At 41.2% G+C, this 26,352-nt stretch overlaps 3 protein-coding genes across 3 annotated transcripts; 1 reads left to right on the top strand and 2 right to left on the bottom strand.

Annotated features, from left to right (window-relative positions):
• Positions 1-9,140: 9,140 nt before the first annotated feature.
• Positions 9,141-9,814, bottom strand: LOC133884821 (uncharacterized). The gene has a single exon (XM_062324388.1). The coding sequence runs from the start codon at positions 9,792-9,794 to the stop codon at positions 9,141-9,143; it is 654 nt and encodes a 217-aa protein (XP_062180372.1). The 5' UTR covers positions 9,795-9,814.
• Positions 9,815-10,168: 354 nt separating this feature from the next.
• LOC133884813 (uncharacterized) lies at positions 10,169-11,081 on the bottom strand. The gene is made up of 3 exons (XM_062324380.1): positions 10,936-11,081; positions 10,705-10,872; positions 10,169-10,616 (listed from the first exon to the last, which is right to left on the bottom strand). The coding sequence occupies exons 1-3, from the start codon at positions 11,079-11,081 to the stop codon at positions 10,169-10,171; spliced, it is 762 nt and encodes a 253-aa protein (XP_062180364.1).
• Positions 11,082-13,126: 2,045 nt separating this feature from the next.
• On the top strand, positions 13,127-21,764 carry LOC133918735 (bifunctional nuclease-like). The gene is made up of 11 exons (XM_062362769.1): positions 13,127-13,277; positions 13,476-13,796; positions 14,026-14,196; positions 14,283-14,332; positions 14,448-14,504; positions 14,795-14,860; positions 14,947-15,021; positions 20,814-20,929; positions 21,015-21,106; positions 21,292-21,350; positions 21,462-21,764. The coding sequence occupies exons 2-10, from the start codon at positions 13,478-13,480 to the stop codon at positions 21,345-21,347; spliced, it is 1,002 nt and encodes a 333-aa protein (XP_062218753.1). The 5' UTR covers positions 13,127-13,277; positions 13,476-13,477; the 3' UTR covers positions 21,348-21,350; positions 21,462-21,764.
• The last annotated feature ends 4,588 nt before the right edge of the window (positions 21,765-26,352 follow it).

Below are 26,352 nucleotides of genomic sequence, written 5' to 3'. Positions count from 1 at the left end.
ACCCATAAAATAGCGAAAAAGATCTGATGGGAAAAACAAGGATCTTACATGAATACAAAGAAGGCACTGGAATCCCTCTTGAGCTTGTTGGGGTCCTTGCCAGCCTTCCCTTTCCTGCCCCTGGAGGCAGGCTTCTTCGCTCCCTTGCTCTTCACCACCAATCTACAACAATGGCGAAAGAAAGAAAGAAAACAAGGTCAAAACTGAATCTGTGGCGCACTGGATAAGCAGATCTGCCGCCAGAACAAATAGAAATAAGATAGGAAAGGCACGATTCTTACTTGGCATCGGCCTTGGCGACGCCCTTGGATTTGGCCCCCTTCATGGCTGATTCCTATGGAAACAGCAATGGAACCGGTCAGACCTGCACGAGGAGAAGCAAAAGTTGATTCGAATCGAGCCAAATTAGGGATCGCAGACGAGGCGTTGGCACACCTAGACGTGAGGAGAGGAGACCCAGCCTGCAAGGGTTCTGTGGATCGATGGCGGTTGAAGTTCAGGGTGTACTAATAGGCGATGACTAAGTACAAATGGGTAGAGAATGCGTGGGGGCTTGCGAAGTGCGACGCTCCAATCAGTATAGACAGTCCTATCCGAGAATCGTTTGTACTGCGTCATTTATACATACGGTTCTATTTAGAAACCATCTTAACTAGATTGTCCCACTCTATGGGAACTACTTCTTGTTATTTTTTTGGATGGTTCTAGCTTGAAGCCGTCTATAGTAATATTTGCACAGACAGCTCTATAAAAGGGTCTATACTGTGACATCCCACTAAATCATTTCTATAGTAGTGAACTATGAAGGTCCGGAAAGCCCATTCCTACCATTTCTTTAGGAATACACATTTTGTGCCAAGCAAGTCGGTGCATATGACTTTCTTCTTCCGTGTCACCCCACCAGAAATGGCTAATCGCATTTATCATATCATCACAACATTTCTTTAGTAACAAGAAACATGACATAGCATATGATGGAATAGCCTGAGCCACTGCTTTAATCAAAATCTCCTTGCCAACTACTGATAACTTCTTTTCTTGCCATCCTTTCACCCGGGAAATCACATGATTTACTAAATGTTTAAAAGTATAAGTTCTAGACAGGCCCACATGTGCTGGAAGTCCAAGATATTTATCAGAATTTGCTTCATTTGAAATATGCAAAATTGCCCTAATTCTATCTTTTGTTGTCTCCATTGGTATTAGGACTGAAGAAAATAGTAGATTTAGCACAATTTACTTTTTGCCCAAAGCTAGTATTATATAGTTGAAGAATGGACTTGATAGTGTTTGCATTTTGCTCATATGCACTCATCATTATTAGGGAATCATCAGCAAATAAAAGATGCGAGATGACCAGTGCCAAAGAACATACCTTTACTCCCTGAAAATCTCCTCTAGCCTCAACATTCGATAGCAAGCTCAACAAACCTTTTGCACAAATCAAGAACATGTAGGGAGATAATGGATCTCCTTGTCGTAGACCCTTCTTAGGAATGAAAGTGTCTATCAGGGTTCCATTAAAATAAACACGGTAGTTAACTGTTTTGACACATGCCATTATCATGGAAATTCACCACTAATAAAATCCAAGTTTTCTCATCATATTTTCTAAGAATCCCCATTCCACCTTATCATATGCCTTATTCATATCTAACCCAACTGCACATAGGCTATTTTTTCCTTTCGTTCTGATTTTGAAACCGTGAAACACCTCATAAGCTACTAGAATACTGTCAGTTATTAATCTTCCGGTGACAAATGCACCTTGGTATTCTGAGATAATATAAGGAAGAAATTTTTTAAGCCTATCAGCTAGAACTTTTGAGAAGATCTTTTAAATTACATTGCAAAGGCTGATTGGCCTAAATTGAGTCATATTTTCAGGGTTACTCACTTTTGGTACAAGCACTATGACTATGTCGTTCCATCCTTCTGGTATTATAGCTGTGTTTTGCACTTTTTGGACCTCTTTAACACTCTACTCTCCAACCAAGTTCCAAATTTTTTTATAAAAGATTGCATGTATTCCATCCGGGCTAGGGCTTTTAGGTCCCTAATACTGAAAGCAGTTTTTTTTATTTCCTCCACCAAAAAGGGTTCAAAATGCTCTCATTCATTTCTCTTGTTACTTTAGAGCTTACACAATTAAGAAATTCATGTATAGTACCTTCAGTTTCTGATGAGTACAGACCACTGAAATAGCTTGTTATCACCTATTCAATGTTCTCATTTCCCTCCCTCGCACAACCATTATCATCCGTTATCTTCTTTATACAATTTTTCCTTTGTCTTGTAGTAGCATGTCCATGGGAAAAAGATGTGTTTCTATCCCCCTTTTGCATCCAGTTAACTCTTCCCCTTTGGAACCAGAAAATCTCTTCTTGTTCTAGCAACTTCTTTACTTCTTCAATAATCTCCTTTTGTCTTTGTATCGATATATCGGTTATTTCCTCTTTCATAACTTGATCAAGCTCTTTTTGTAACATTACTATTCTCTTATGGGTTGATTTTAGTACCTCCCTATCCTATTTATGTAATTCTTCCTGCACACGTTTTAAGGCACACACTACATTATTCTCTACATATATGTGTTGTGCTTTCTCCCAAGCTTCTTGTACCACCTCCTGGAACCTAGCTTCATGTAGCCATTTTGCTTCAAAACGCTTAGGCTTTTTTCCTTTTCTATGTATCAAATTTTTGTAGTAGAAGGTGTCAACTAGAACTGATCTATCTTCAGAATGGTAAGATGATATATGGATAACTCCATAATCAGGGAACATGAACTTCCATCTCTAGTTTCCCACCGCTTTATCCAACCTTTCTCTAATTCTCCTTTCGATGTGCTTTGTTCCACCATGTGAAGATATCTCCAAGAAACCCAAATCCTCCAGCCCATAGTGATCCAATGCATTTTTAAAAGCATCCATATGTTCCTATGGTCTACATTGTCCCCTTTCTCTTTCATGCCCAAAAAGTATTTCGTTGAAATCTAATGCCACTAATCACGATCTGTCCTCCTTATTGTGGGGTGTATTCAACATCTCCCATGATCTATACTTTAGTCCCCATTTTGATTCACCATAAAAGCCAGTGAATCTCCATTCTCTCCCATTTTCGTCTACTATCCCTGCATCTATATGATATTGAGATAAGGATTGCAGGGTAACATCCACTTTTTTTTTCCACATAAGTATTAATCCTCCACTTCGTCCATCACTTGGGAACAACACCATATTGACATCTCCCATTCCGCTCTTTAGATGTTCGGCTTTTGCTTTTCCCAGATGGGTTTCGCAAAGGAAAAGCAATTTGGGGTTTATATGCTTATGTGCCGTCAGAAGCAAGCAAATTGCCGGGGACCTCCCCAAACCCCGATAGTTGCAACATAAAAGCTTTATGGCTCCTAGCGAGCCCCATTGTCATAGCTTGCCGATCTCATGTTTAGATTACCTAACATATTTTCTTTCTCCTCCATTCTTTGTTTATCTGAGTCTTGATAATTGTGAGGAATCATCCAAATTGTATTCTAATTCATCATTAGGAATGATCTATAACATAATCACATCCATAACGATTAACCAGAATCCAATTCCGGTAATCCTGACACGTGTTTTGTGCCTAAGATCAAAACACATGCTTTTATAATATATAACATTAGAACAAAACTTAAGAAATAGCGAGTGATTAAATTATATTACAAGTTCTTAAACACTTAACCATTTACACAATTTACAACAAAAATAAAGCTAGGAGGGTAAAAAACAGATCACCTCCTAACCAAAACTAGAAACTACGCAGCGGATAATAACACCTATTAACATCAAAAGCTAAGTGAAGCCATATGTCCTTAGGCTCCACCCAAAAGCACGTCACACGAGTAGTTTGCACTACTCATCCCTACCACGTACATTGGCAGGCATAAAGTAGCCAAACACGAGATCTTCCTCACTGGCAGAACCTAAAAGAGCAGCATGAATACAAAGGTACTCGTAAGATTTAATCCATAATTGGTACATATAGATAACTCGACTCCAAAGATTATGCAATAAGTCATTAGCAAGGAGTAGACCAGAAGGTTAAGGTAAATTTATAAGCGTAAGCAACCTAACATCTATATGTGAGCATCTATACTTAACTCAAAGCACATCTATCATGCAACATCAACCTGCACATAAATATAAAAGGAATCATCTCATATAATCAGTAATCCTCAACTACCAAACCCAACATACTATGTCATATCCGCAAATTAGGAAACTCTACGACCGATGTAGATGACAGAAGTATGCTCATGACCGAAAGCACAATATTTTGAATTATTCTTACACCCTGCAGGGGGTACAATTTTACCTACATGACCCGGGTCCATCCTCTTAACCCCTGAGACAACCTTTCTCATACCCAGAATTACCCACTTGCGCATACCCCTATGGCACCGGGGTTACAGTGAGCGTGTCCCGGACACCTCCGGCTCCCTACCACCTTGCTTCTCCTTTATCTTTTTACGCACCATAGGGACGCACAATAAGCGTAAGCATGGCATATGATACTCGGCTCATTCATCCATTATCCGAATATGTGGTTATACGAAAAATGCTAAAGCCAACAATATCAACGTACGATGCTTAAACGATGCACACAGCCTATGGCATCCGAGTTCCACTCCCGACCTACCCCTAGCACCGCATCATCACCATCATTGTAATTATGAACAATAAGTAAGCCCTAAGCTCGCGAAAAATGATTGAACCATCGCTCGATTTCTACCGGGACCTATGCATTGCTAAGTATTTTGAATAACTCTTAAGTTAGACATCAACAATGTTACCGAGACGACAAGGATATGGATAATCAACAATTTCAAGGTAGAAGTAATGAACTCAATATAGGTTCTACCCATATAAACCCGGTAACGACTCGCTAAACATGCAAACATACCTAAACAATGACCTATCAATTTAGACTCCATTCAATTCAACCAAAAGGGTGCAATATGCTTAAATATTTGCCTTGCTTCTTTGGTGGTTGCTTGATACTACCCGTACAATACTCACAAAACTCCAGTAGTTTAGCGTCACCTTCATTTGCTTAGACCATCATCGCAACGCTCTCTAAACAAATCAAGAACACGTTGCATAAACAAATAAGCGATAGAAAAATGTGTAAATGATGCATGCTTATATAATATTAGAGCGTCGTGTTTTAAAAATATTTGCAAAAGACCATTAAAAGATTAGGGTTTCAAAGTTTGAAACTTCAAATAAGGTAACCTAAGTACACATAGCCTCGAATGGTTGGCGGTCAGATCGATATGCAAGTGGTGGTCATACTATGAGCGTGAAGAAAGTTTAGGGCCCTAGCGGTCAGACCGAAGGTATGGTGGCGGTCAAATCATCGACCAATGGTCAGATCGGCCCTAACGGCGGTCTGACTCCTAAATTTAGATATTTTGAACTGACTATTGGTGGTCAGACCGCTAGACCCTACCGGCAACACCTTCATGGGGTCACTAGCGAGAACTTCGGTGAAACCTTCGACGACGAAGGGCACCAAAATACTCTATAGGGCTAAAGGAACGTATTCTATAATTGCTTGGATGAAATGCACAGTCCAAACACGTAAAACCTCGAAAAAGATATCTAGACCTAGTATTCACTAGGGTTTTGTGATGAAAATCAAAATGGCGATCGTCTAGGCTAGGAAACGACTGGAAAATGGTAGGGGATGTTTATCTCAGTGTAGAGGAATTTTGTATTAGATCGGAACTCCTCTTCCATTTCATCATTTTCCCTTGCCATATCATATTGCATATCCTGACTTCTATTTCCTTGATTTATATGGGTCCTTATTTGGTGATCTAGAGGAACTAAAGCTTGATTTTTTATGTCTCATCCATCATATCATTTTCAGTCGGCTCTCCTCCTCCAATTTACTTCCCTCTTCTTTTGTGTTCCTTTTCTTTTGACCGTTTTGTTCCCCTCCTCTCTGATTTATTCTTGCCTGTTTCATCAAAACTTCCATCTTCAAAAAGATTTCGAGCTACTTTTCCCTTTCCCTTATTCTGATTGCGCTCTAGTGTTTTTAAGGGAGATGCCACCTCATCATCAAATTCATTTGTCTTTCTCCAGTTTCTGTTGCCTTGCTCTGATCTTCTCATATTCATTCCTCCAATTTGCGATCCTTTACATTCGTTGTGTTCACTTTGGCTACTGGAATCCTGGTAATTAGGTGATGGCAAGCTTTCGTTGCCCCTCTGTCTTTGATCTGGAGAGGCCAGCAGGAAATTCCCGTATTGTTTCTTCTCTCCCTTCTCTACCTTTCTTCCACATTCCTCTTCCCCATGTCCAATTCTTCCACAAATATAACAGAAATTTGGGAGTTTTTCATATTTTACAATAAAGAAGTGCCTGATGGATCTTATCCCATTGCATTCTATTTCTTCATCCAAACGAATCCAAAGCCCCCTTATCAATGGTTTGTTAATATCCAATCAAACCTTTATTCTTAGAAATTCTCCCCAGCCCCATCCATCTTCATCTACTACTTTTATCACTCTATCAGTCCGGTCTTGAAGCTTCTCACCTACGCTTTTCTGCATATAACCTAGGGGGAGATCATAGATGCTCACCCAAATTGGTATATGACGAAACTGAATCTCTGATGGTCTTGCTTTCCCATCATATTTCTCTACTAATAGCACATTGCCTCTGAAAATCCAAGGACCATCTTCAGTAACTCTTTCCCAATCCCCCCTACATTGGAACTAAAGAACTAGCAGGTTTTCCCCCAAGGCTTTGAAACTAACTTACTTCAAGAGTGCCCATGCATACCTCATTTGCCGCATTAATGCTTGGACACTGTATACCTTGGTGTTGTTGAGAGTTGCTAGCCACCCACTTTGATCTTCTTCTTAGATTTGCGACATCCTTTTCAATTACTACCTCCACTTCTTCTTCCTCAGTTAGCTCCAGATTTTGGAGGAGTGAGTCAATTTGATTGACTCTCCCCTACTTCACTGGTGAGCCTCCTGCCTGCAAATGATTCATTGTTGCTCCGCCTATGGAGCTTGAATTTGGCATGGTTTTGGCACCAATTGCAGGGTTAACCTCCAGCAGCAGACCAAGGATGGGCAGCAAACACAAAGGTTGCCCCTTATTCGTCCTGAACAGCACGGAGGTAAAATCCGCGAATAAACCACACCAGCCCTAGCTTTTAGAAACTCGAGATCACTTTGATGGGAACGTTTGCGACAATGGAGTTGATGACAAACGGATTTGGGGACCTCACAAATCCTGGGATCGACGAAACACGATTCGCCAGAGCCTTGGGTTCAGAGGGTTCTAGAAACCTCTCATTAGTGTAATTGGCCCCTTTGGTTAGCGAATATTTAACTTTTTACTACTTTACCAGAGTGGCAATTTCTCGTTGAGGATGACAAATAAGTCATTCTAAGTCTATGACAATAGACATAGTAGCAAATTTATCACTATACCTGATTATAAGATGGCAAAAAATCAAATGCCACCCGTTAGCACATCCCTTACCGGCCTGCCCCCTCCCATGGACTATTTGGCACACCTGCTGCCTCTGCCGTCACTCGCCGGAAGGCGAGCCCCTTCGGTGTTCCCCACTGCACCAAACCAACTGTTCCAAGTATGCATTTCAGTAATTCACCTACCTAGCCTATAACACAACACTTCTTTCCTCTTTTCACTACAATGATGTACACCCCAACCGAGAAAAAAGAATGCATGTTCGATGTTGTGTCCTAGTCTGACTAATGAGATTGGCATTGATTTAGTAGTATCAGGTGACATTCCCTACGATCGTTGTATACCAAGTCTCATTGAAGTAGTTCAAGTAGGGATTTGAGGCTAGCCGACTTTCAATGCAAAGGAAAGACGTATTGATAATCTATAGCATATTCCTGAATGCCAAGCTACCAAGCCAAGAAGTGGAAGAACAACTAAAAGTCTCTTTTTTGCCGTGGCAGATCCATCGGGTAGGGATGTGCTAAATTTGTTCTAGGAAGTGCGAACTTTATGATTCAAGGAGCTAGGTCTCACTTTTAATTAGGGGTAAAAATGAGACAGATATTTCTCATCTAATCAAATACTTGCGAAGCAAATATAGGATACAACAATAGATATCTGATACTATTCGTGTCCGATTCTGGATCCAAGAAAAAAAGATAGGATATAAGATGACTGTTATCCGTTTGAAATATCTTAATGTTAGATGTTACGAGAAAGACTATTGTGATTTTACTTAAAATATGATAATATATAGGTATATTACCACACATCCGTATACAGGTAATATTGAATGCTCTTTTTCATATCTCAGCGATCACTCTATATGTGTCTATTTTGATTGCACCTATATATTGTTTAATGTTGAGGATACAAGTAATGTGAAAAATTTATATCTATCTGACTAACCAAAAGTTTACGCCACTATCTGCTCCGACTTCGAAAAAAATAGGATAGGATACAAATAAAGAAATAATTATTTGACACTATCTGTATCCAATTAAAAAAAGATATAATACATGATAAGTTATATCCATCTGTATATGCATCCGATCCGATTATATCCTAACCCAATAGAAAAGAAAGGATAATTTATTCCACCAGTTAACTTAACGGGTGAGGCAGATGATATTCCACCAATTAACTTAACCGGTGAAGAAAAATAACTTCTTAGCGTAGGAGAGAGAGATATTGTTTCCATTTCTATTTTAAGACCTGGTAGAAATGTGTGTTCCTTTCTAGTGGCATCGTTGAGACTTGAGAGGGATGCTGTGTTCAACTTCTCATGGCGATAGAAAATGAGATTGTTTACTCCTTCTAAGACATGAACATGTACGCATTTGTGTCATGTATTCCGCTAACCAGTGGCGGATCTAGACAAGCAAAGAAGGTAGGGCGAAGTTTAAGAAGAAATTAAAAAAATACCTTAATTAAGACAATTGGTAGGCGAGGTGAAAAGATCCCCAACATAAATCGATAAAACCATATGAACCTGCAAAATGAAAAAGAACCGAAGGTAAACATATATGCAATTATGCAAATATACCAAATGTAACCAAAGATAATAGAAGTAATTAAGTATAGAAACTTACGGAAACACAATCACTAATTATGTCTAGAACTAGAAGGCTTAGGCAAATTCATCTTCCTTATTTTCATGTTTTGAAACCGGTTCTTAATGGCATTAGAATCTAGTCTTCTGAATAAATCCCGCTCAATATAACACAACATCAAGTCATTGAGCCAATCATCGCATATCCTGTTGCGCAAATCAGTCTTGATGATGTTCATGGCCGAGAAGACTCTTTCAACAGATGCTGTTGCAACTGGTAGTACCAATGCTAACTCAATAAGGTGGTACACCAATGGAAACACAATATGTCTTTGGGTTTGTACCATTTTCGTTGCTAGACTTGCAAGATCATGACAACCAATAAAATCTTCAACTCTTCGAACATGAAGAATGAATGTTTCAAGTTGATCTTTTATAACTGCACGATCGCTGATGGAGAAATCTATGTCATATATCTCCGTAAGTCTAGCAATCTTGTGCACATCAAATTTTGAGAAACTATCTCTTGGATCAAGACAAGAAAAACATATAAGCAACTCTGAAGATAGCTCACTGAAACGATGAGTCATCTCTGTGTTTATAGCATCAAGAGCTACATAAAAGGTGTCAACACGATAATGATGGTCTTGAGTAACACTGATCTTACTTCGTCTTGATTGGCCCCATCTTGGTACTATTTCATCCATATTTGGAATTAGTATCTCATTTTGTTTACAAAATGTTTTGACTTCCGCAAACAATGGCTCCCAACCATGATTCCTCAAGTTAAGCAAACGTGGTTTCACATCAATCAGTTTTCACATGGCCTCAACAATATTTTGATCCTTTCTTTGCAAGAGTAGAGATAACTCACTTGACATGAAAAAATTTCAACATCATCTTCATAATAAACACAAAATTGAAGCTCTCCATTATTCTCATCAAACCACCAGCTGATGTTGGATTTCGGGCATCTTCCTGCACAAGCCCTAGCACCTCTATCACTGCAACCCACATGAATTCAATACGGATTAAAGTTTTGTAATGAGAACCCCATCTAGTATCCCCGGGTCTGGCCAAGTTAGTTTCTTGATGTTTCCCTCTTCCAGAAAAAAATATTACTGCTATCTAACTTGGCCAATAAGTTCTCACGGTGCTTGCTAGATAATAAATTCTTCCTCTTGCAAGATGCACTAGTTGTGATCACAATCATATTAACATATTCAAAGAACTCATGAATAGATGTGCAACTACCTACGACAGAAACGACTACCAATTGCAATTGATGTGCAAAACAATGGACATAGAAAGCATACGGGTTCTCATCTCTAATGAGTTTCTGAAGACCATTGAATTCACCTCTCATACTCGAAGCTCCATCATACCCCTGCCCTCGAACTCTTGCAATGTCCAAACCGTGTGTAGAAAGCAACTCAAATAAAGCTCCTTTCAATGCATCTGATGTTGTTTCTGTGACATGCTTAAGACCCAAAAATCTTTCCATAACCTTTCCTTTCTTATTCACGAACCTGTGCACCATCACAAATAATTATTACAACATCAGTATATCACACACCCAACAATATCATAATTTAACAAATAAATAAGATCACAAACCTCACAATCACGGTCATCTGCTCCTTGATTGATATATCACGAGATTCATCGATAAGAATAGAGAAATAACCATCACCAATCTCTTTCTTTATCTCTTTGGTTATATCCTGTGCACAACTCTTTGCAAGGTCCTTTTGAACTGGTGGTGCAAGCATACGAACATTTTTAGGACACAACTCCTCAAATGCAATCCTCACTTCCTCATTTCTTTTTTTTTACCAATCAATCATCTCTAGAAAATTGCCCTTATTCGATGAAGAAGAAGATTCATCGTGTCCACAGAATGCATGACCTTGCATTAAGAGATAGCTTGCACAATCTAAAGATGCAGTCAAACAGATTTCATATTTGGCTTCTGATTCCTTACTATGAGTCATCATCTTATATGACACACTAGCCTTTTGATTTTTGAAATCTTCGTATGCTGTTCTAGCTTTATTGTGGGCACTATTAGGCCCACCAACATGTTCAGGTAATGATTTATATGTATTCTTCCAATTTCTAAATCCTACTTTTGAAAATACATCATACTCAAAATGAGACTCTGAGGGATCATATCTAAAAAGATAGCAATAGAAACAATAAGCTGCATCCTTCTCCACACTATGTTCTAGCCAATCATATTTAGTAAACCATGCTGCACAAAAGTCCTTAAATCTTTACCAAACTGTTTTTCGGGGAAAGTATGTCCAATTGGTTGAGTCGGACCCTTCAACACATAAGCTCTTCTAACTTCATCTCTAATATCATGATCAAATTCATCTATTGGAATACGAGGTCCCGGATCGACAATAATAAACTCTTGCCTAAATTCTTTAATACCTTTGTATTCTATCCGAGAAGTTGCAGGAGCAGGAGTGACAACTACTATATCATTTTCTGCATCACAATCTTCACTAACTCTACTCTCCCTTGTACTTTGGGTATTCAAAGATGTTGGTTTGAAAAATCTCTTCATTATTTATATCTTAATATTCTGCGGAAAAAATGCTAATGTTATAGGAGAAAAATACAAAATAGAATTCACCTCTATGGCTCAATTAATCTAAATAGCTCAATATAAAAATCTTAATTTATCATTTCACCTCACACCAGCACAGCACAGCACGCGCTCCCAGTCCTGCGCGCTCCCGGTCGCACTCCGCAGTGGCGCAGTCCACAGCACAGCACGCATAGCCGCGGACCGCCCCTGGCCCCTGCACAGCACAGCCCGCCACGCGACCGCCCGCCGCGCCACGCTCACGGCAGCCTGCCGGTGCCCGCCGCGCTCCCGCCCGCCAGCGCCGCGCCCACCCGCCGCAGGCTTGCCCGTCGCGCTCACGGCCGCCGCGCCCGCCCGCCTGCCGCGCTCCCGGCCGCAGTGCCCGCCCGCCGCGCTCACGAGTCGCGGCCGCCCGACGCCCCGTCGCCCGCCGCGCTCCCGGCCGCAGCGCCTGCCCGCCTAGCCGCCCGACGCCCCGCCTGGCGCCTACCCTGCCCGCCGCCCGGCCGCCACAAGCCCGCAGCCAGTCTGCAACACGCCAACACGCACTCGACTGCGCACTTGGGACTCGGTAGGGAGATTAGGGTTGCTGAATTTGTGGGCTGCGAATTGTGTGGGCCTGGACCACTCGTGACTTGACTAATGGGCCTCACGGGCCAGGAGCTCCGGCGGCCGCCCAGGCTCGCCCTGGCGGTGGATCCGCCCCTGCAGCTAACACTATGACTTTGTAAAGTTGATAATGGACTGTGGCTTTGAATAGGCTGATTCTTCAAAAGCTAATTATCCGAAGCTGTGACTATTTGACATTCTAACATTTGAATTAGATTTAATGTGAAGAAAGTGTGTAATTTTTGCAATACATCTAGTGACAACATCATAACATTATCTTTCATAATCCAAATAAGCACATTCGAGCCAAATCGTGGATTCTAATATGGTAGGGGTAGCTTTGGTTTCTAATAATAAATTTCTAGAATTGTTTCAGTTTTGATTTTTGGGATAGAATCTAGAATTAAAAGTTAAAACAAACATGCTATAATATAGGATGTGAAAGTTCTATGAACTCGTGTTAGAATTGTGCTGCTATGTGCAAAGTTTTTTTTAATAAAAATGGCACGAACAGGAAAATGTAGCACAAAGGTTTACAAGCCACTTTGATCTCTGCAGGTTTCTCTGCTGCCTTACTCCGATGCCTTAAAATATCTAGCGTCTTTTCCACGTCACGCTTACGCTTTCTATCCACGGAAAATATCCCGTCACGTGGCTTCCCCAGTACAGTCAAACACACTGAAATGGCCGTTACGTCCGTATTCCCGGAAATACCCTTGCCTACGCTTACGATTTACGAATCATGACCAAAATGGGATGGAAAGCGACCGTCAATTTCACAAATATCCAGGGGTAATACTGGTACTCTGCCGCGCCCAGCCGCTTGAGCCATAAAAGCTTTGGGTCGGGTTTAGCGATAGCCGATAAGGGTTTTACTAACATTTGGCTCAAAAATTTTGGAGCCAATTTTCCACGAAATCCACCCAAAATTCTTGCATCTTTCGGCTCGGATCAACCCTCGTCCTCTCGCCGGAAATCGGTGGTAAGCTGATTTATCCGTCTCCTTGTGAGCACTTGTTCTTCACTGATGGCGTGTCTGCCAAATCGGCATGCTCACTGCGCTGAGTGGATCGCTAACTTGTTTCGCTGATCACATCGATTGATAGCCGTTTGTTCGATTCGGTTGTTTTTTTATGCTTTCACGCTGCTTTCTGATGGTTTCGCGGTGAAACAATCCAAGGGATGGAGATCATCACCAGGGCGGTTCTCCCGTGCTACGCGGCCCCCGCGACGGGCGTTCTCACCTCCGACGCGAGGGTCAGCGGCCATCTCCAGCTGCTCGGGCGCGTGCGCCTGAGGAGAAGGGCGTGCGGGCTGGAGGCGGACTGCGACGGCGTGGCGTGCAGGTTCTTCGGCCCCCCGTCCCAGCGGCACGGGAGAAGCGACTGGGGCTGGCCTGTTCGCTGCAGCTACGGCTCGTCCTCCGACGGTGACGGCGCCGCGGCTGCGAACTTCGATGCCAGCGGCGAGGAGTTCGTCGACTCGAGCGTCATCGAGGCTGGTAATTTCTTGCGCTATTGTTTATTTTTAATGTCGCTGGATTGTTGGAGCAACTTCATGCCAGCGTCACCCTGAACGAGATTTCAGAGTATGCGCACTCTGAAGGTCTGCCAAAAAGAAAGCGCTACCAAGCTACTTTTGTTAGATCAGCATTAGCTACATGTCACTCATACCAAGATATTGTTATTCATGTTTGATGATTAAATGGCTCGTTTAACTTGTCCTTGCAGTTGAGCTCAGGAGTGTATCAGATGGTTTTGTGATAAAAATGCGCGACGGCAAACACCTGAGATGTGTCCAGAACAATCCTCGCGTACTAAGACTGCAGGACTCGGCACCGCACCATGCTATTGTGCTGAAGATGGAGGATGGAAGCGACCTTCTGCTCCCGATTATAGTCAGTATGTATCAGTTCTTGCTTGGGTGCACTTTCCACTGCTGCAGATACTTTTCTAATTGTGTTATATGTCTATGCTACTTCGTCCAGTGGAAACACCAAGTATTATGTTGCTGGCTGCACTTCGGAACATTCGAATTGTAAGAGCTGGATTTAGTTGCAAAAAAATTCTTTAGATGTTAATAAGCATCCACGTGCTTCCGGTTTTGAATGGTTTTGTTGTATCTGAACTGCGCCAACATTATGTCATTCCAGCCAAGGCCAACTATTTACAATGTGGTAAAGGAGATGACTGAAACGATGGGATATGAGGTGAGTTTAATATGAAATCTTATGAACTGATTTAATCTGCTTTCCTAATTTCATGTGGGTTCAAAGTTTAGTCATATGTTTAGTGTTTTTGTGAATTATGTATTCTAAAGGTGTTTATGAATTTTCATGTGCATTACTACTTTCATATTTACTGTTTCTGAATCATGCACCCGAACAATACACGCCTCTTTTCTCTAACATGTCCAACTGGACATACTAAACTTTGGTTTCCGTGGTACTAACAATATGTTGTCTCACTGATCACATCGGATATATACTCTCCTTTTCAGGTACGTTTGGTGCGAATTACAGAAATGGTCCATGATGCATACTATTCGCGATTGTATCTTGCAAAGGTAACACCACTTCAAAATAAACTATCTATCACATAAAAAATGCTTCTATCAGTCTGAACTCTGAAGTGTGGCATCGTGCTGCTCAGATTGGGAATGAAGAAGAGACTATTAGTTTTGACCTCAAGCCATCAGATGCTATCAACATTGCTTTCCGGTGCAAGGTGTGCATTTGCTCCTGTGTTTTCTCTGTAACTGCTGACAATATTTGTGTCCAACAATAGCCATTGCTGATATTGAAGGGTTTTGTTTAATCTTTTTTGGCCTGGTGGGTTTTATTATATATATTCCATACAAGTGCACACCACTCAATTAGAAAATCAAAGCAACAAAACTCCTATGATCTGTCAGGAAAGCAACGTCGCCTTTTTCTTATCTTGATGTTAAACAATGCTATTGGTTGATCCCAATACATTGATTCATGAATCATGAGTACGGGAATTCCTTTTTCCTTTTGGAAATAGAGTATGATCAAAGAAGTTGCAGAAGTTATTTGTGTTCTATTGCTCAATTGATGTTTATGTTAGGTCTTAATCTTTAATCCAATCATCAAGAACACTAGCTCCAGTAATTGAACACCACTAAAACATTAGTGCGGAAGTGTGAGATCAAACCTAAGTTTGATGATGCCATTAGGTCTTGATGATGGCTCGGAGCATATCAACAACATGATGCACATGTAGGCGATGCAGTGGACACCAGCCTGAGGAAGAAGTCACCAGCTTGATGTAGTTGATTGCCGGTGTGATGCAAGGCTTGGTGAAGATGTGGCCGGTGTGGGTGCTGCAAGGGCGGTGATCTTCACCCTGTTGACGACGCACTTAAGGATCGGTTAGGGTTTATGGAGGCGGTTGGATCTCACATTATTCAAAACCCCATCTACAAAGCCGAACTCCTTTTCTTCTTATATAGCGTCGTACGGCGTGGGACTGTAACCAAGCTGAGGTTGGTTGCACCCCCGATCAGGGTGCGTGTGGAAGTGGGGCTCCCCCATTTTCTCGGTTCTATTAGGGTGCACATTAGAACCCGAGATCAATCTCAATATTCTCCCCCTTGATCGTAAGGCTAAAATCATAAGTCCACTCTTAATGAAACAACACACCAAGGTAAAACATTACAACAGCTAATGAAATATCACTGAAACTCAAATACCTATAGTATACAACTTCATCTTGAAACGGAAATTCGTTATACTTAATAGAAGTTGGTTTACTTTATGGTCCTCTTATCCAAAATCATACTTTTTAATAACTCCATGCCGACAACATAATAAAAAAAAGGGTGGTAAGCCTTTATTGAGCAGCGCCACAAGCATTAATTCAGTATTAATATGCTTGACATTGATGGTTTGATTTTGAATTCTTTCACAACATAATACTTAATGTCGATGTGGTTGACAATATCACACGACTTTTTGTTACTCGTATAGAAAACTAAGCATAACAGAAGTGGTTTCATAGTACTATCTTAAATTCTTAATTCCGGGATAACGTAAGGTCTTTAGTCATACAGGTTGTCCGATAGCCTCATAACATGCTATAAACTCAATTTGCATGGTTGACGATATCGTAAGTGTCTGTTTAGAGCTTTTCCACGAGATAGCTCCTCTAGCGAGGATGAGGATAAAACATATCATGGATTTCTTTAGTATCCACACACCTTGCAAATGTATTCTTAAACACGAGCATGCAGTGCTTAGTGCCTTGCGAATAGCGAAGGATTTTCGTAACGACTTTCCAGTGGTTCAATCTTGGATTTGACTGATATCTGTCAAGTATCCCGGTTGTGAAAACTAAATTAGGGCATGTTCATAATGCTTCTTGTAGCTGAAATATAATGAACCGACTTCATCTAATCAGTTTTATAATGGTTCCTCGGACATCACATATTAAAATATCATAAACTTGTTGCCTTTTACAATAGGAGCAGACGAGCTAGAGCACTTATGCTTATTGTATTTTTTTAGTACTCTGTCAATGTATGCTTTTGGACCTATCTCGGTGAATAAGGGACGTAAGAAGCTTCATCGAGATCCTTCTTATGACTAAGATGATGATTTTTCCTCTTTTAAACTTTACTTAAATGTAGTTGTCATTTTCTTTATGATTTGAAACAAAACGAAAGGAATAATTAGTTGAGCTTTATTATTGTTAATCACTTCTTTTTGAGTGTTGCTTTGAACCTTTCGATGTTTTTCCCTTAGTCATGTTTTGTTTTGTAGACTCATTTATAGTTTACTGTTTTGGCTCTGTCGAGTTATCGCTCATGGACTTTAATTCATCCTTCGTGGCATTAAGCTACGCAGGTGAATTTTCTTTATATAAATTGAGATCTTCTGGACTGCAGAGGCTCATCGTTAGACGCTTCATTATGAATTTCAGACACCTCAACAGCTCCCCCTCAAAGTCAAAGAAGTCAAAGGGTGGAGAATTACTTTCTTAATGAAACACTCTATTCTTCCCCTCGAAACGTGATAAAAAGACAACACCACGGTTTCAGATAAGTCTCGTTATTCACATCACAAACATTCAGAGATATCAAGAACCCATTCAGAAGAAGCAAGACTTATAATTTCTTAATTTAAACTTAATGATACAATTATTGCCTTTGAAATTACATTAATAATCATAATCGTTCAATGGGAAAACTAAAGAAAGATTCGTCATGATGGAAGGAACATGAAAATATTATTAAGTTGAAGAATGAAGCCGCTATCTAATACTAATGGAAGTAATCTGACGACTTCAATTTCATCTTTCTTCTGTTGGCAATTCTAAGACTTTGCTCCTCTTTTATGGTTCTCACAGTATGGAATACTTATAATGAGTTGGCAACGTGCATAATGACCACCTAAGTCAATAAAATAAGGGAGAAATTATCATAAGGAGATTTATTAATAAACATTATTATATTATTATCCTTTTTTATAAGTCACTTCAAGAAACCAGGACAATGTTTCTGGTAATGTTATTTCTTGCTGCAGAAGTGACAGCCATCATCCTCAGTTTCTTCAGTATCAGGGGCAGAAGGAGTAGATGTCTAGGGTGCCCTTTGCGTTGTCTTGTTGTGCTTAGCGACAAAAAACTTCTTAGATTTATAGTCCATTTGGATTTTCTTTTTGTTTCTAGGGCTACTTGATTAACGAAATCTTTATTTTTATCCCTTAGCCTCTCTTCCTTTTGGACACATCACGATCAAGTCATTCATGGTCCATTTTTCCTTCTGAGTATTGTAGTTGATCTTAAAGGGAGAAAACATAAGAGGAAGAGAGGTCATAATTAAGTGGACAAGAAAACCATCAGAAATTTCCATGTTTATGTCCTTGAGTTTGGCAGCAATGTCAGTCATTATAGTATGTTCTCTTATGCTGCTGAACCCATTATACTTAGTATTAAGGAGTTTTTGAATAAGTGTACTGGCATAAACCTTGGAGATGTCTTTGAATTGCTCATCTACGGATGTCAAGTACATCTTAATTTTCTCTGAGCTAGGGATTGCTCCTCTTGTAGCATCTGAGATTGAGTTCCTCGTTATCATAAGTGATATGCGGTTGGACCGCTTTCACTTTTTAGAAAGTGTATCATAATTTTTCTTTAATTCATCATAATTCTCCACACCAACGAAGGGAGCAGTGGGAGCATCAACCCTGAGTGCATAGTTAAGGTCCAAAACACTAAGGATAACCGTCACTTTAGCTTTCCAAACGGGAAACTTGTTCTCCGTAAGTTGATCTATGCAGTCAATGGTGGCAGCAACAGAGGAAGCGTTAAGAGTTGAGGAGAAGACTTGGCAAGATTAAAGAAACATCATGAAATAATATTTGCACAAAATTAACCCTACTCTGGTCTGATTAAAAACATGCAAAACTCGATTCTAATCCGTATCACCGTTGGGCAGAAGGCGGAAAAGAATTTAATAAATATGTAAATAACACATAATCACAATCAAAGTTGGTCAAAAAGTAATTATAGACATTTGTAAAATTAACCGTAAAATTTCAGCGCATGATCGCAAACAACGTTGGTCAGTATGCAACCATGACCAAAATAACATCAAATTTCTCTAAATAAATTTTCCCGTTGGTTCCAATTTATCGAGAATTTTTTTTCATAAATTTTAGCGTATAAAATGTCATAATTTTGGGCCACGTTAGTCAATTAAACTAGTACATAAAAGAAAAACATTAAGTTCCATGAAAAATTTCAGTGCATTAAACATTATTTATTTGGGCTAAAAACATAAAACCGGCCTTTCGGCCCAAGTGTGGGCGTGCATCCGAACGGCCCAAAGGCGCAAAGCTGGCCCATCCAAGCATCGTGGCCCATTTCTTCTCAGGTCGGTCCGACCTGCATGCACGACGTCTTGTAGCTGTCCGATCACATCCAATGGTCTGTCGTCGTTTTCGTCGGAACAAAACCCGTCATCGTGCACTAGCCCTGAACCCTAAACCTAATTTAGTTACTCCCTCTTGTCTCGAGTCCACCACGTGAGAGAAAAATGAGAGAAAGAGGTGGTGAGATGAGCTCCAGCGACAACAAGTCGCTAGTGAAGAAGAGAGAGGTGAGAAAGGGAGCAACACCACCATGAGAGAGGTGACGTTGCCGTGGGCCTATCTTTCGGAGAACACGTGCGACCACAGTCGTTCACGGTTGCGTCAGTTAGAGCTGAGGTGGTGCCCACGCTGAAGATGCACGCAGTGAGAAGGGATGGTTGATGCCGAAGACTCAATCAGCTTAGGAATCCCGCACGCACCCAAGGTGGAGGAAGCGGAGGTTTAGGGCCTCCGACGGCCTTAATGTCGACAAGGAGCTCAAAAACACGTAAGATCCGCCTCCCCTTTCTTAGCGTTTTAGGGTTTTGGTTTAGGGGTTCTTGAATTGGGGAAAAGGGCATTGGATTCGGCGATTAGGGATTCGCATTGAGAATTTAGGGTTTCGGATTGGGGAATTGGGGATTTCTTTAGATTTTGCATTAGAATTTCTTGGATTCCCCAATTCCCCTCCTTCTAAATGCTTTCCTGAGCTCGAATCGGTCAACTTGAGCAAAAACACGCCCCAAAACCGAACATAACAGCATGAACATGTACATAAAGGGCTAATTCATGATTATTTAGATCTAACCCGTGGCAAAATTACCCCAAAACATTAGCAATTGCGCATGACTGTGATCTAATTTTGCTAGTTCAAGTCTAAACATGAGTTAATCAACATGAATTGTCTAACATAGAGGCATAATACCCATCAACAAAACTAATTAAGACTAATTATCAATAATTCACACTTAAAATGAACTAATTGATCATAAGATGGCATCAACCGAGCATAATGAACTTGATTAACACCAATTCATACTCAATTGGATTCAATCTAGAGCTAGACCGGCTCTGGTACCAAATATTAGGTCTTAATCTTTAATCCAATCATCAAGAACACTAGCTCCAGTAATTGAACGCCATTAAAACATTAGTGCGGGAGCGTGAGATTAAACCTGAGTTTGGTGATGCCATTAGGTTTTGATGTTGGCTCGGAGCATATCAACAACGTGATGCGCATGTAGGCGATGCAATGGACACCAGTCTGAGGAAGAAGTCCCCAACTTGATGTAGTTGATCGCCGACGTGATGCAGGGCTTGGTGAAGATGTGGCCGGCATGAGTGCTGCAAGGGCGGTGATCTTCACCCCGTTGATGACGCCCTTAAGGATCGGTTAGGATTTAGAGAGACGGCTGGATCTCACGTTACTAAAAAACCCATCTATAGAGCCGAGCTCTCTTTCTTCTTATAAAGGGTCGCACGATGTGGGATCACAACCAAGCTGAGGTTGGTTGCGCCCCCGATCAGGATGCGTGGGGAAGTGGGGCTCCCCATTTTCTCGATTCTGTTAGGGTGCACATTAGGAGCCGAGATCAATTCCAACAGTTTATGATACTTATTCCAATTTTCTCTCTTCATCCATAGGTTCCTATACAAGTTAACAGGCGTATTGCATATAACAATGGATTGAAAGTTGTACCACCAAAGTCAGCTGAAAGTTATGTAGACTCGGACCCAATCCAAATCACAAGGCTTGACAGGTAGTCACGGTGATTCTGTTTTATAGATTCCTGTAAAGATAAGTGTCTTTTCAAGCACTGGAACTGCAGCCATACCATTTTGCAGGCCTGATGACCAGCCTTGCGGTGATGCCCAAGAGTTTGATTTGGTCCGCAATATGCTCATCGCTGCTGTCGAAGAACGTTACAAAGATGCTGGTGAGCTCTGCTTACTTGCACGAAATAAACAGTCATGCATTGCAGGCATATCGTGTGTGATGGGTTCCACTGCAATGTTGAAAGGACGGGGATACTTTTTTCTTTGATTTCGTCAACAATTTGCAGTTTTATTCTGACTAACCCTGCTAATAGACTGATCTCATTCCTGGTGTTAATTTTTCCAGCTCAATACAGAAACCAGCTTTTCATGTTGCGGTCAAAGAAAAAGAACGCAATATAACAGGTCATGAGTCTTCCGCATTACTGCAGCATTGTAACTTTTTAATTCTTGATGTATTTCTTTTGAAAGTTTGATTCGTGGTGTTAGCAGTGACAGTTTTCTTGTCTTAATCAGGCCCTCATGGGGGGAGTACATAGGAGGCTTTGCCGAAGCATAAATCTTCGGCAAACATCAAGAAGCACCATGTGAATACGTACAGAAGTTATGTATATACGTACGGATCATATTCCGGATACCCTAGCAGCTTAGCTCATAGTGCAGTGGTTGTACTAAAAAATGCCAATGGTTGTAGTGTCGTACAATTGATCTCAGTTCTGAGAGGCATGAAGCAAATTGTTTGGATGAGACTTTCGCAACTTTCAGCAGCTACGGCTGGAGGCTTCGCAAGAAATGGATACGTTATGAACTTGAATTTTAGTACTGTGTAGCGCGCGTAAATTTCGGTTCAGTTGCCCTCGTTCATGTGATGATTTGGTGGAAAATATATTTTTTGAGAGAAAATTTGGTGAATGTTAATTGGCAATTGATCTACAACTAGGGCATGTGCATTTCGCTCAAAAAGGGGGAAAAAAAACAGCCAGGGCATGTTCAATTCAGATAAAGCAAAATTTTGGCCGAACAACTATATGTACCCAAACCAACAGGGTCCAAGATCCAGCCCAGCTCAAATTCTCCGCACGCGTGTGTGTGTCTATATATATATATATATATATATATATATATATATATATATATATATATATATATATATCCAAAAATACATGGCTATTTTAAAAAATAGTATATATAGGCTATCGTCGCCCGCTGGATTTGCGGCACCTTGTTTTCACTCTTTGGAGGCGACCAACGCCCGACCCGATTTGGGGTCTGTGCCTTTGTGGTCGTTAGGGTGACTCTCAGTATGGTTCCTCGGTGGCGACCAGCGCTCGACCCGAATTAGGATCCATGGCCTTATGGTCGCGATCCTACGAGCGTCTATACCTTTGATTTTACGTGAGTGGCTTGGTTTTGTTCTATAGCGTAGTCGCTCGCGAGTTAGGTTTATACGCTCATGATGACTTTTGGTCCGATAAGTCCCTCAGTGGCGACCAGTGCTCGACCTGAGTTAGGACCTGTGGCCTCGTGGTCGTTAGGGTGGCCCTCAACACGATAAGCCCATCGGTGGTGACCCACGCTCGATCCAAATTGGGACCCGTGACCTTGTGGTCGCAATCCTATGAGTGTCTATACCTTTGACTTTGCGCGAGTGACTACATTTGGTTCTCACCCCACCAAGGTGAGTGATCGGGTGGGAAAAAAAACCTGGCTGCTAGGGAAACAAACACATATTCTAATAGTTTTAGCCCTCGACCGTCTGGTCCGAAGAAAAAGAACTCCGACCACGCGGTCAAGCCTTTGGAACGGAAAAACTTACAATTTGGTGGAAAATCGTTTCTGTTCGTGAAATCCTGCAAAATAGAGAGCCTAGTTTCTAGAACTTTAGAAGACTTACAACTCATGTTTCCACGCTCGTCCGGAAGGCCCTACAAAATAGGAAAACAGGCTCGTTTCCAACCAGCCTTACATATAGAACTGATATTCCACGAGCTGTGTGATTTGTAGCCAACCTCCATGGCGAACTTGACCATGCCAAGTCGGGAACTATAGACCGCATTGGGGTTGCTCGCGACCAGTGTCTGTTCTGAACCTTGTGGTCGTGGAAACGCCTGGGGTTTCATCGGCATTGGGCTACTCGAAGTTAGAGCACGTTCGTGAAACTCTTCACTCGGGTCTATATCACCCTCTTGCCGCTCCACCTGGTCACTACCTGAGTAATTGGCCATCGAAGGTGGTTGACAGGCGATCTCCGACTAGAGAATCGAGTCTCGTGGTTCGTAGTTATTCGGTGCTTGGGCTGGTTGGTTGATATATCGGCCATGGTACAGTCATAGCACACGTCATTTCATTAACTCGCAAGCATCCTGGAGGGCTGTGGGCCGAGAGGAACTTTATCGGAATGATTTTTCGACCAGAGAGCGGAATGAAGTGCGACCGCCACTGATGCCTCTGAGGATGTTGGGAAACGCCATGCTCCCCCCTTCCTGAGTGACGTATTTCAATAAAAAGTCGTTGCTCTGTAAAGACGTCCCTCTACCGAGGAGTATTTTTGTGAGCTTGCCGCATGACCTTTTCTGCTGACATGTCATCATCAAGGGTTGCTTGATTCTGAAGGTAGTTCGAGATCTGATCCATCCAGGCCGTACACGAATCAAGCATGGCGACCACATGGTGGTCACCCGAGTTTGTCGGCACCGAAGGAGGCGTTGCCTCGAAAGGTGTTGTCTCTAGTGCTCCGTTTCCAAGTAGAGCATCCCTTCCATGTCGGTTCGAGACCACAGTGAGTGATCATGTGATTTTTTTTAAAGACTCCGATCAGGATAGGTGCGCAAGAAGAGGCTAGATAGGCCAGCTCACCGGCCTAAGAAATTATCCATGCGAGGGATAGTGCTAGACTTCAAAGCCGATGAAGCATCACTATAGCTTTCTTACTTCGAAACATCTTCGTTGGCTGGCCCGAGCACTGACGCCCTATATGTACTTGGGTTATGCCTAATAGAGAGTCTCTCATCGCTAGTTGGTGTATTAACCCTTGTATAGGCGTTGCTCGTATTCCAGGTAACAGGCCCTTATACTCCGTAATATCATCTAATAAGTGAAAAAAAAACATAGCTAAACTATGTACCTGAGGAGGTCGCTAGTTGGTGGGGTCGAGCTCGTTCCAGCCTCCACTCCCCTTATCATGAACGACTTATTGGAGCTTATGGTCCTGTGATGGTCCATCCCTGGTTTTCGGACTCCCTTCTTGCCAGACGACCCATACCGTGTCCGTAACCTGTGGTCTTTTGATGTTCTTAGCAAGCTGTTTCTTTTCCTGCTATCCGCAAAAAAGCGATTGTTCTTTCTTTCAGAATAATTGAAGAGCAAAAGACCCTTTTTTCATCCTCCGGATGAACCTGCTCAAAGAGGGCTCACATCTGGTTAGCTTCAGGGTACTCTTTTACCTAATTAGGGATCTTACCTTACCGTAAAAAGAGGGGAATGCACGGGACGGTTGGCGAATCATCCCGGCACGGAGGGGGGCTTTTCGGATGATCCTAGAGTTGTCGGCGCAGTTCCCCCCAAGGCACACGGCCTGGAGTCTATCGTCAGGACCTAGTAGCGTGAAGGTCTCTGCATCCACCGGACTCATCTGGATCTTGCTTCATGGTGAACACCCCACGGCAATCCGAGTCCTTGGAGCCAGGCTCATCGGTTACGGTGGATTTAGCCATGGGTAGCCTAATCACATTACAGAAATTTATCAAGATACGAAAAATGCACCCCCTAGCTGGCGCGCCAAATGTCGAGGGTTGTCCCTGACAATGATACCGGGGTATACCTGATGACGGGTGCGTGATCCGCGACATGGGGCCGTATGTCCTAGCTGCGTGCGTGTGATGAACTCAAGAACACCGGGAGTTATCCAGGTTCAGGCCTCCCTTGGTATAATAGCCTTATATCCAGTGAATTTTTTGATATGGGTCTGAATGAACTGGATCCCCTCCCTCTTCTCCGTGTCTCCCTCCCTTTATATATCCGACGAAGAGAGGACTTACATAGGGACCCAAGCTAGACCCAGGCATAGCTAATCCTTCTAACCTATGCCCATCATTACGGCGAGTGGCCGCATTCCACTTGCCATATCAGTTTGCAGGGTTTGTGCCATCGGTCCCACTCCCGCGCCATGATTGTTCTGAGGGGGAGTTCTTATATGTTGGAACTATTCGAAGTTTATAAAAATAAGAAAATAATGAAATATGATGAGCATCATATATATATATATACATACATATATATATATATATACATATATATATATATATACATATATATATATATATACATATATATATATATATATATATAAAACTTTTGAAGCCAGTGCTTATGCTACATTGGAGTTTTTGCACTTTCATATCTACATGTGTAACTGTGTAATCTTTATCATGACTTTTTAAATTGAATGACAACTTGAATTAAATTTTGTCACGGTTAAACTCTCTTGATTACTTTGATCTTTGATAAAAATGCTATATATGAAAGAATCAAATAAATGAAAAAGCGCTGAATAATAGTTTATAGACAAAAGATCAAGGAAGTATGCACTGTCACACTTCTTCTTTTCGAGACTGCTTATCATTGCACTTTGATATTAACTTGGAAGCAGTCGTGTATGACCATAATCATTGTCTTAAGTTTCTGATTATCTTTTTGACATAGGCTTGGCATGATTGGATAGAATAAGGTTGACAATGCATATAATTCCTTGCAAAAGAATATGAGAAGTTTTTGACATCAATATTAGCATCTTGTTATATGTCTTTTTAATCAAAACAATGACATACTTTTGATATTCATGTTTTTGATATCATATAAATTGAGGATTCGAGTGGTTGAGATTGAGAGACCATGCCTTGCAAATAAATCATTAATTATACTTGATAAGTTGTGCTCACACTATATTTTTACATGTGTAGACGGGTTGGTGCAACTATTTTTTATAATGTGACTTGGTCGAGTATTTGTTATATATATGGATGAATTCTGATGCTCATTGAAATGATTGAAATAACAAGATTTGATTCTCTATTTTGAATTTTGATGAAATCATGGCCAAAGGGGGGGGAGAAAGATGCTCATTTTTGCTTCAAAGGGGGAGAGAATTTTTTTTTCTTAAAAGGATTTTTTTTATTTCACTTTGCGTTAGATTTTAAAATCAAATCATGTTTGTTAAAATATTGCCAATGTTCACATGAGAGTTGCCAATGTTTTCCTAAGGGGGAGATTGTGAGATCATGTGATAAAAAATTGGTTTGATTGATGAAATTGGTAGAGCAAAATATTTAGCATAATGACATTTGGTTGATGTTCACAAGTTGCTAAGATATGCTTGGATATCATAGTTGGTTTGATGCGTTATAATTAG

The sequence above is a fragment of the Phragmites australis genome, chromosome 1 (assembly GCF_958298935.1).
Source record: "Phragmites australis chromosome 1, lpPhrAust1.1, whole genome shotgun sequence".
Lineage (NCBI taxonomy): Eukaryota > Viridiplantae > Streptophyta > Magnoliopsida > Poales > Poaceae > Phragmites > Phragmites australis.
The sequence above is the reverse complement of the archived record's forward strand: the minus strand, read 5'-3'. Positions and strand labels throughout refer to the sequence as shown.

What these genes read in the sequence shown, in the direction of transcription:
- LOC133884821 (XM_062324388.1), bottom strand. Translation starts at nt 9,794, where the DNA reads ATGGATGAAATAGTACCAAGATGGGGCCAATCAAGACGAAGTAAGATC.
- LOC133884813 (XM_062324380.1), bottom strand. Translation starts at nt 11,081, where the DNA reads ATGACTCATAGTAAGGAATCAGAAGCCAAATATGAAATCTGTTTGACT. An exon ending in AATAAGGGCAATTTTCTAGA is followed by an intron (nt 10,873 to 10,935) that starts GATGATTGATTG and finishes GGAGTTGTGTCC; the next exon opens with TAAAAATGTTCGTATGCTTG. An exon ending in CAGATGACCGTGATTGTGAG is followed by an intron (nt 10,617 to 10,704) that starts GTTTGTGATCTT and finishes GATGGTGCACAG; the next exon opens with GTTCGTGAATAAGAAAGGAA.
- LOC133918735 (XM_062362769.1), top strand. Translation starts at nt 13,478, where the DNA reads ATGGAGATCATCACCAGGGCGGTTCTCCCGTGCTACGCGGCCCCCGCG. An exon ending in TCTGCTCCCGATTATAGTCA is followed by an intron (nt 14,197 to 14,282) that starts GTATGTATCAGT and finishes TACTTCGTCCAG; the next exon opens with TGGAAACACCAAGTATTATG. An exon ending in CAAATCACAAGGCTTGACAG is followed by an intron (nt 20,930 to 21,014) that starts GTAGTCACGGTG and finishes ACCATTTTGCAG; the next exon opens with GCCTGATGACCAGCCTTGCG.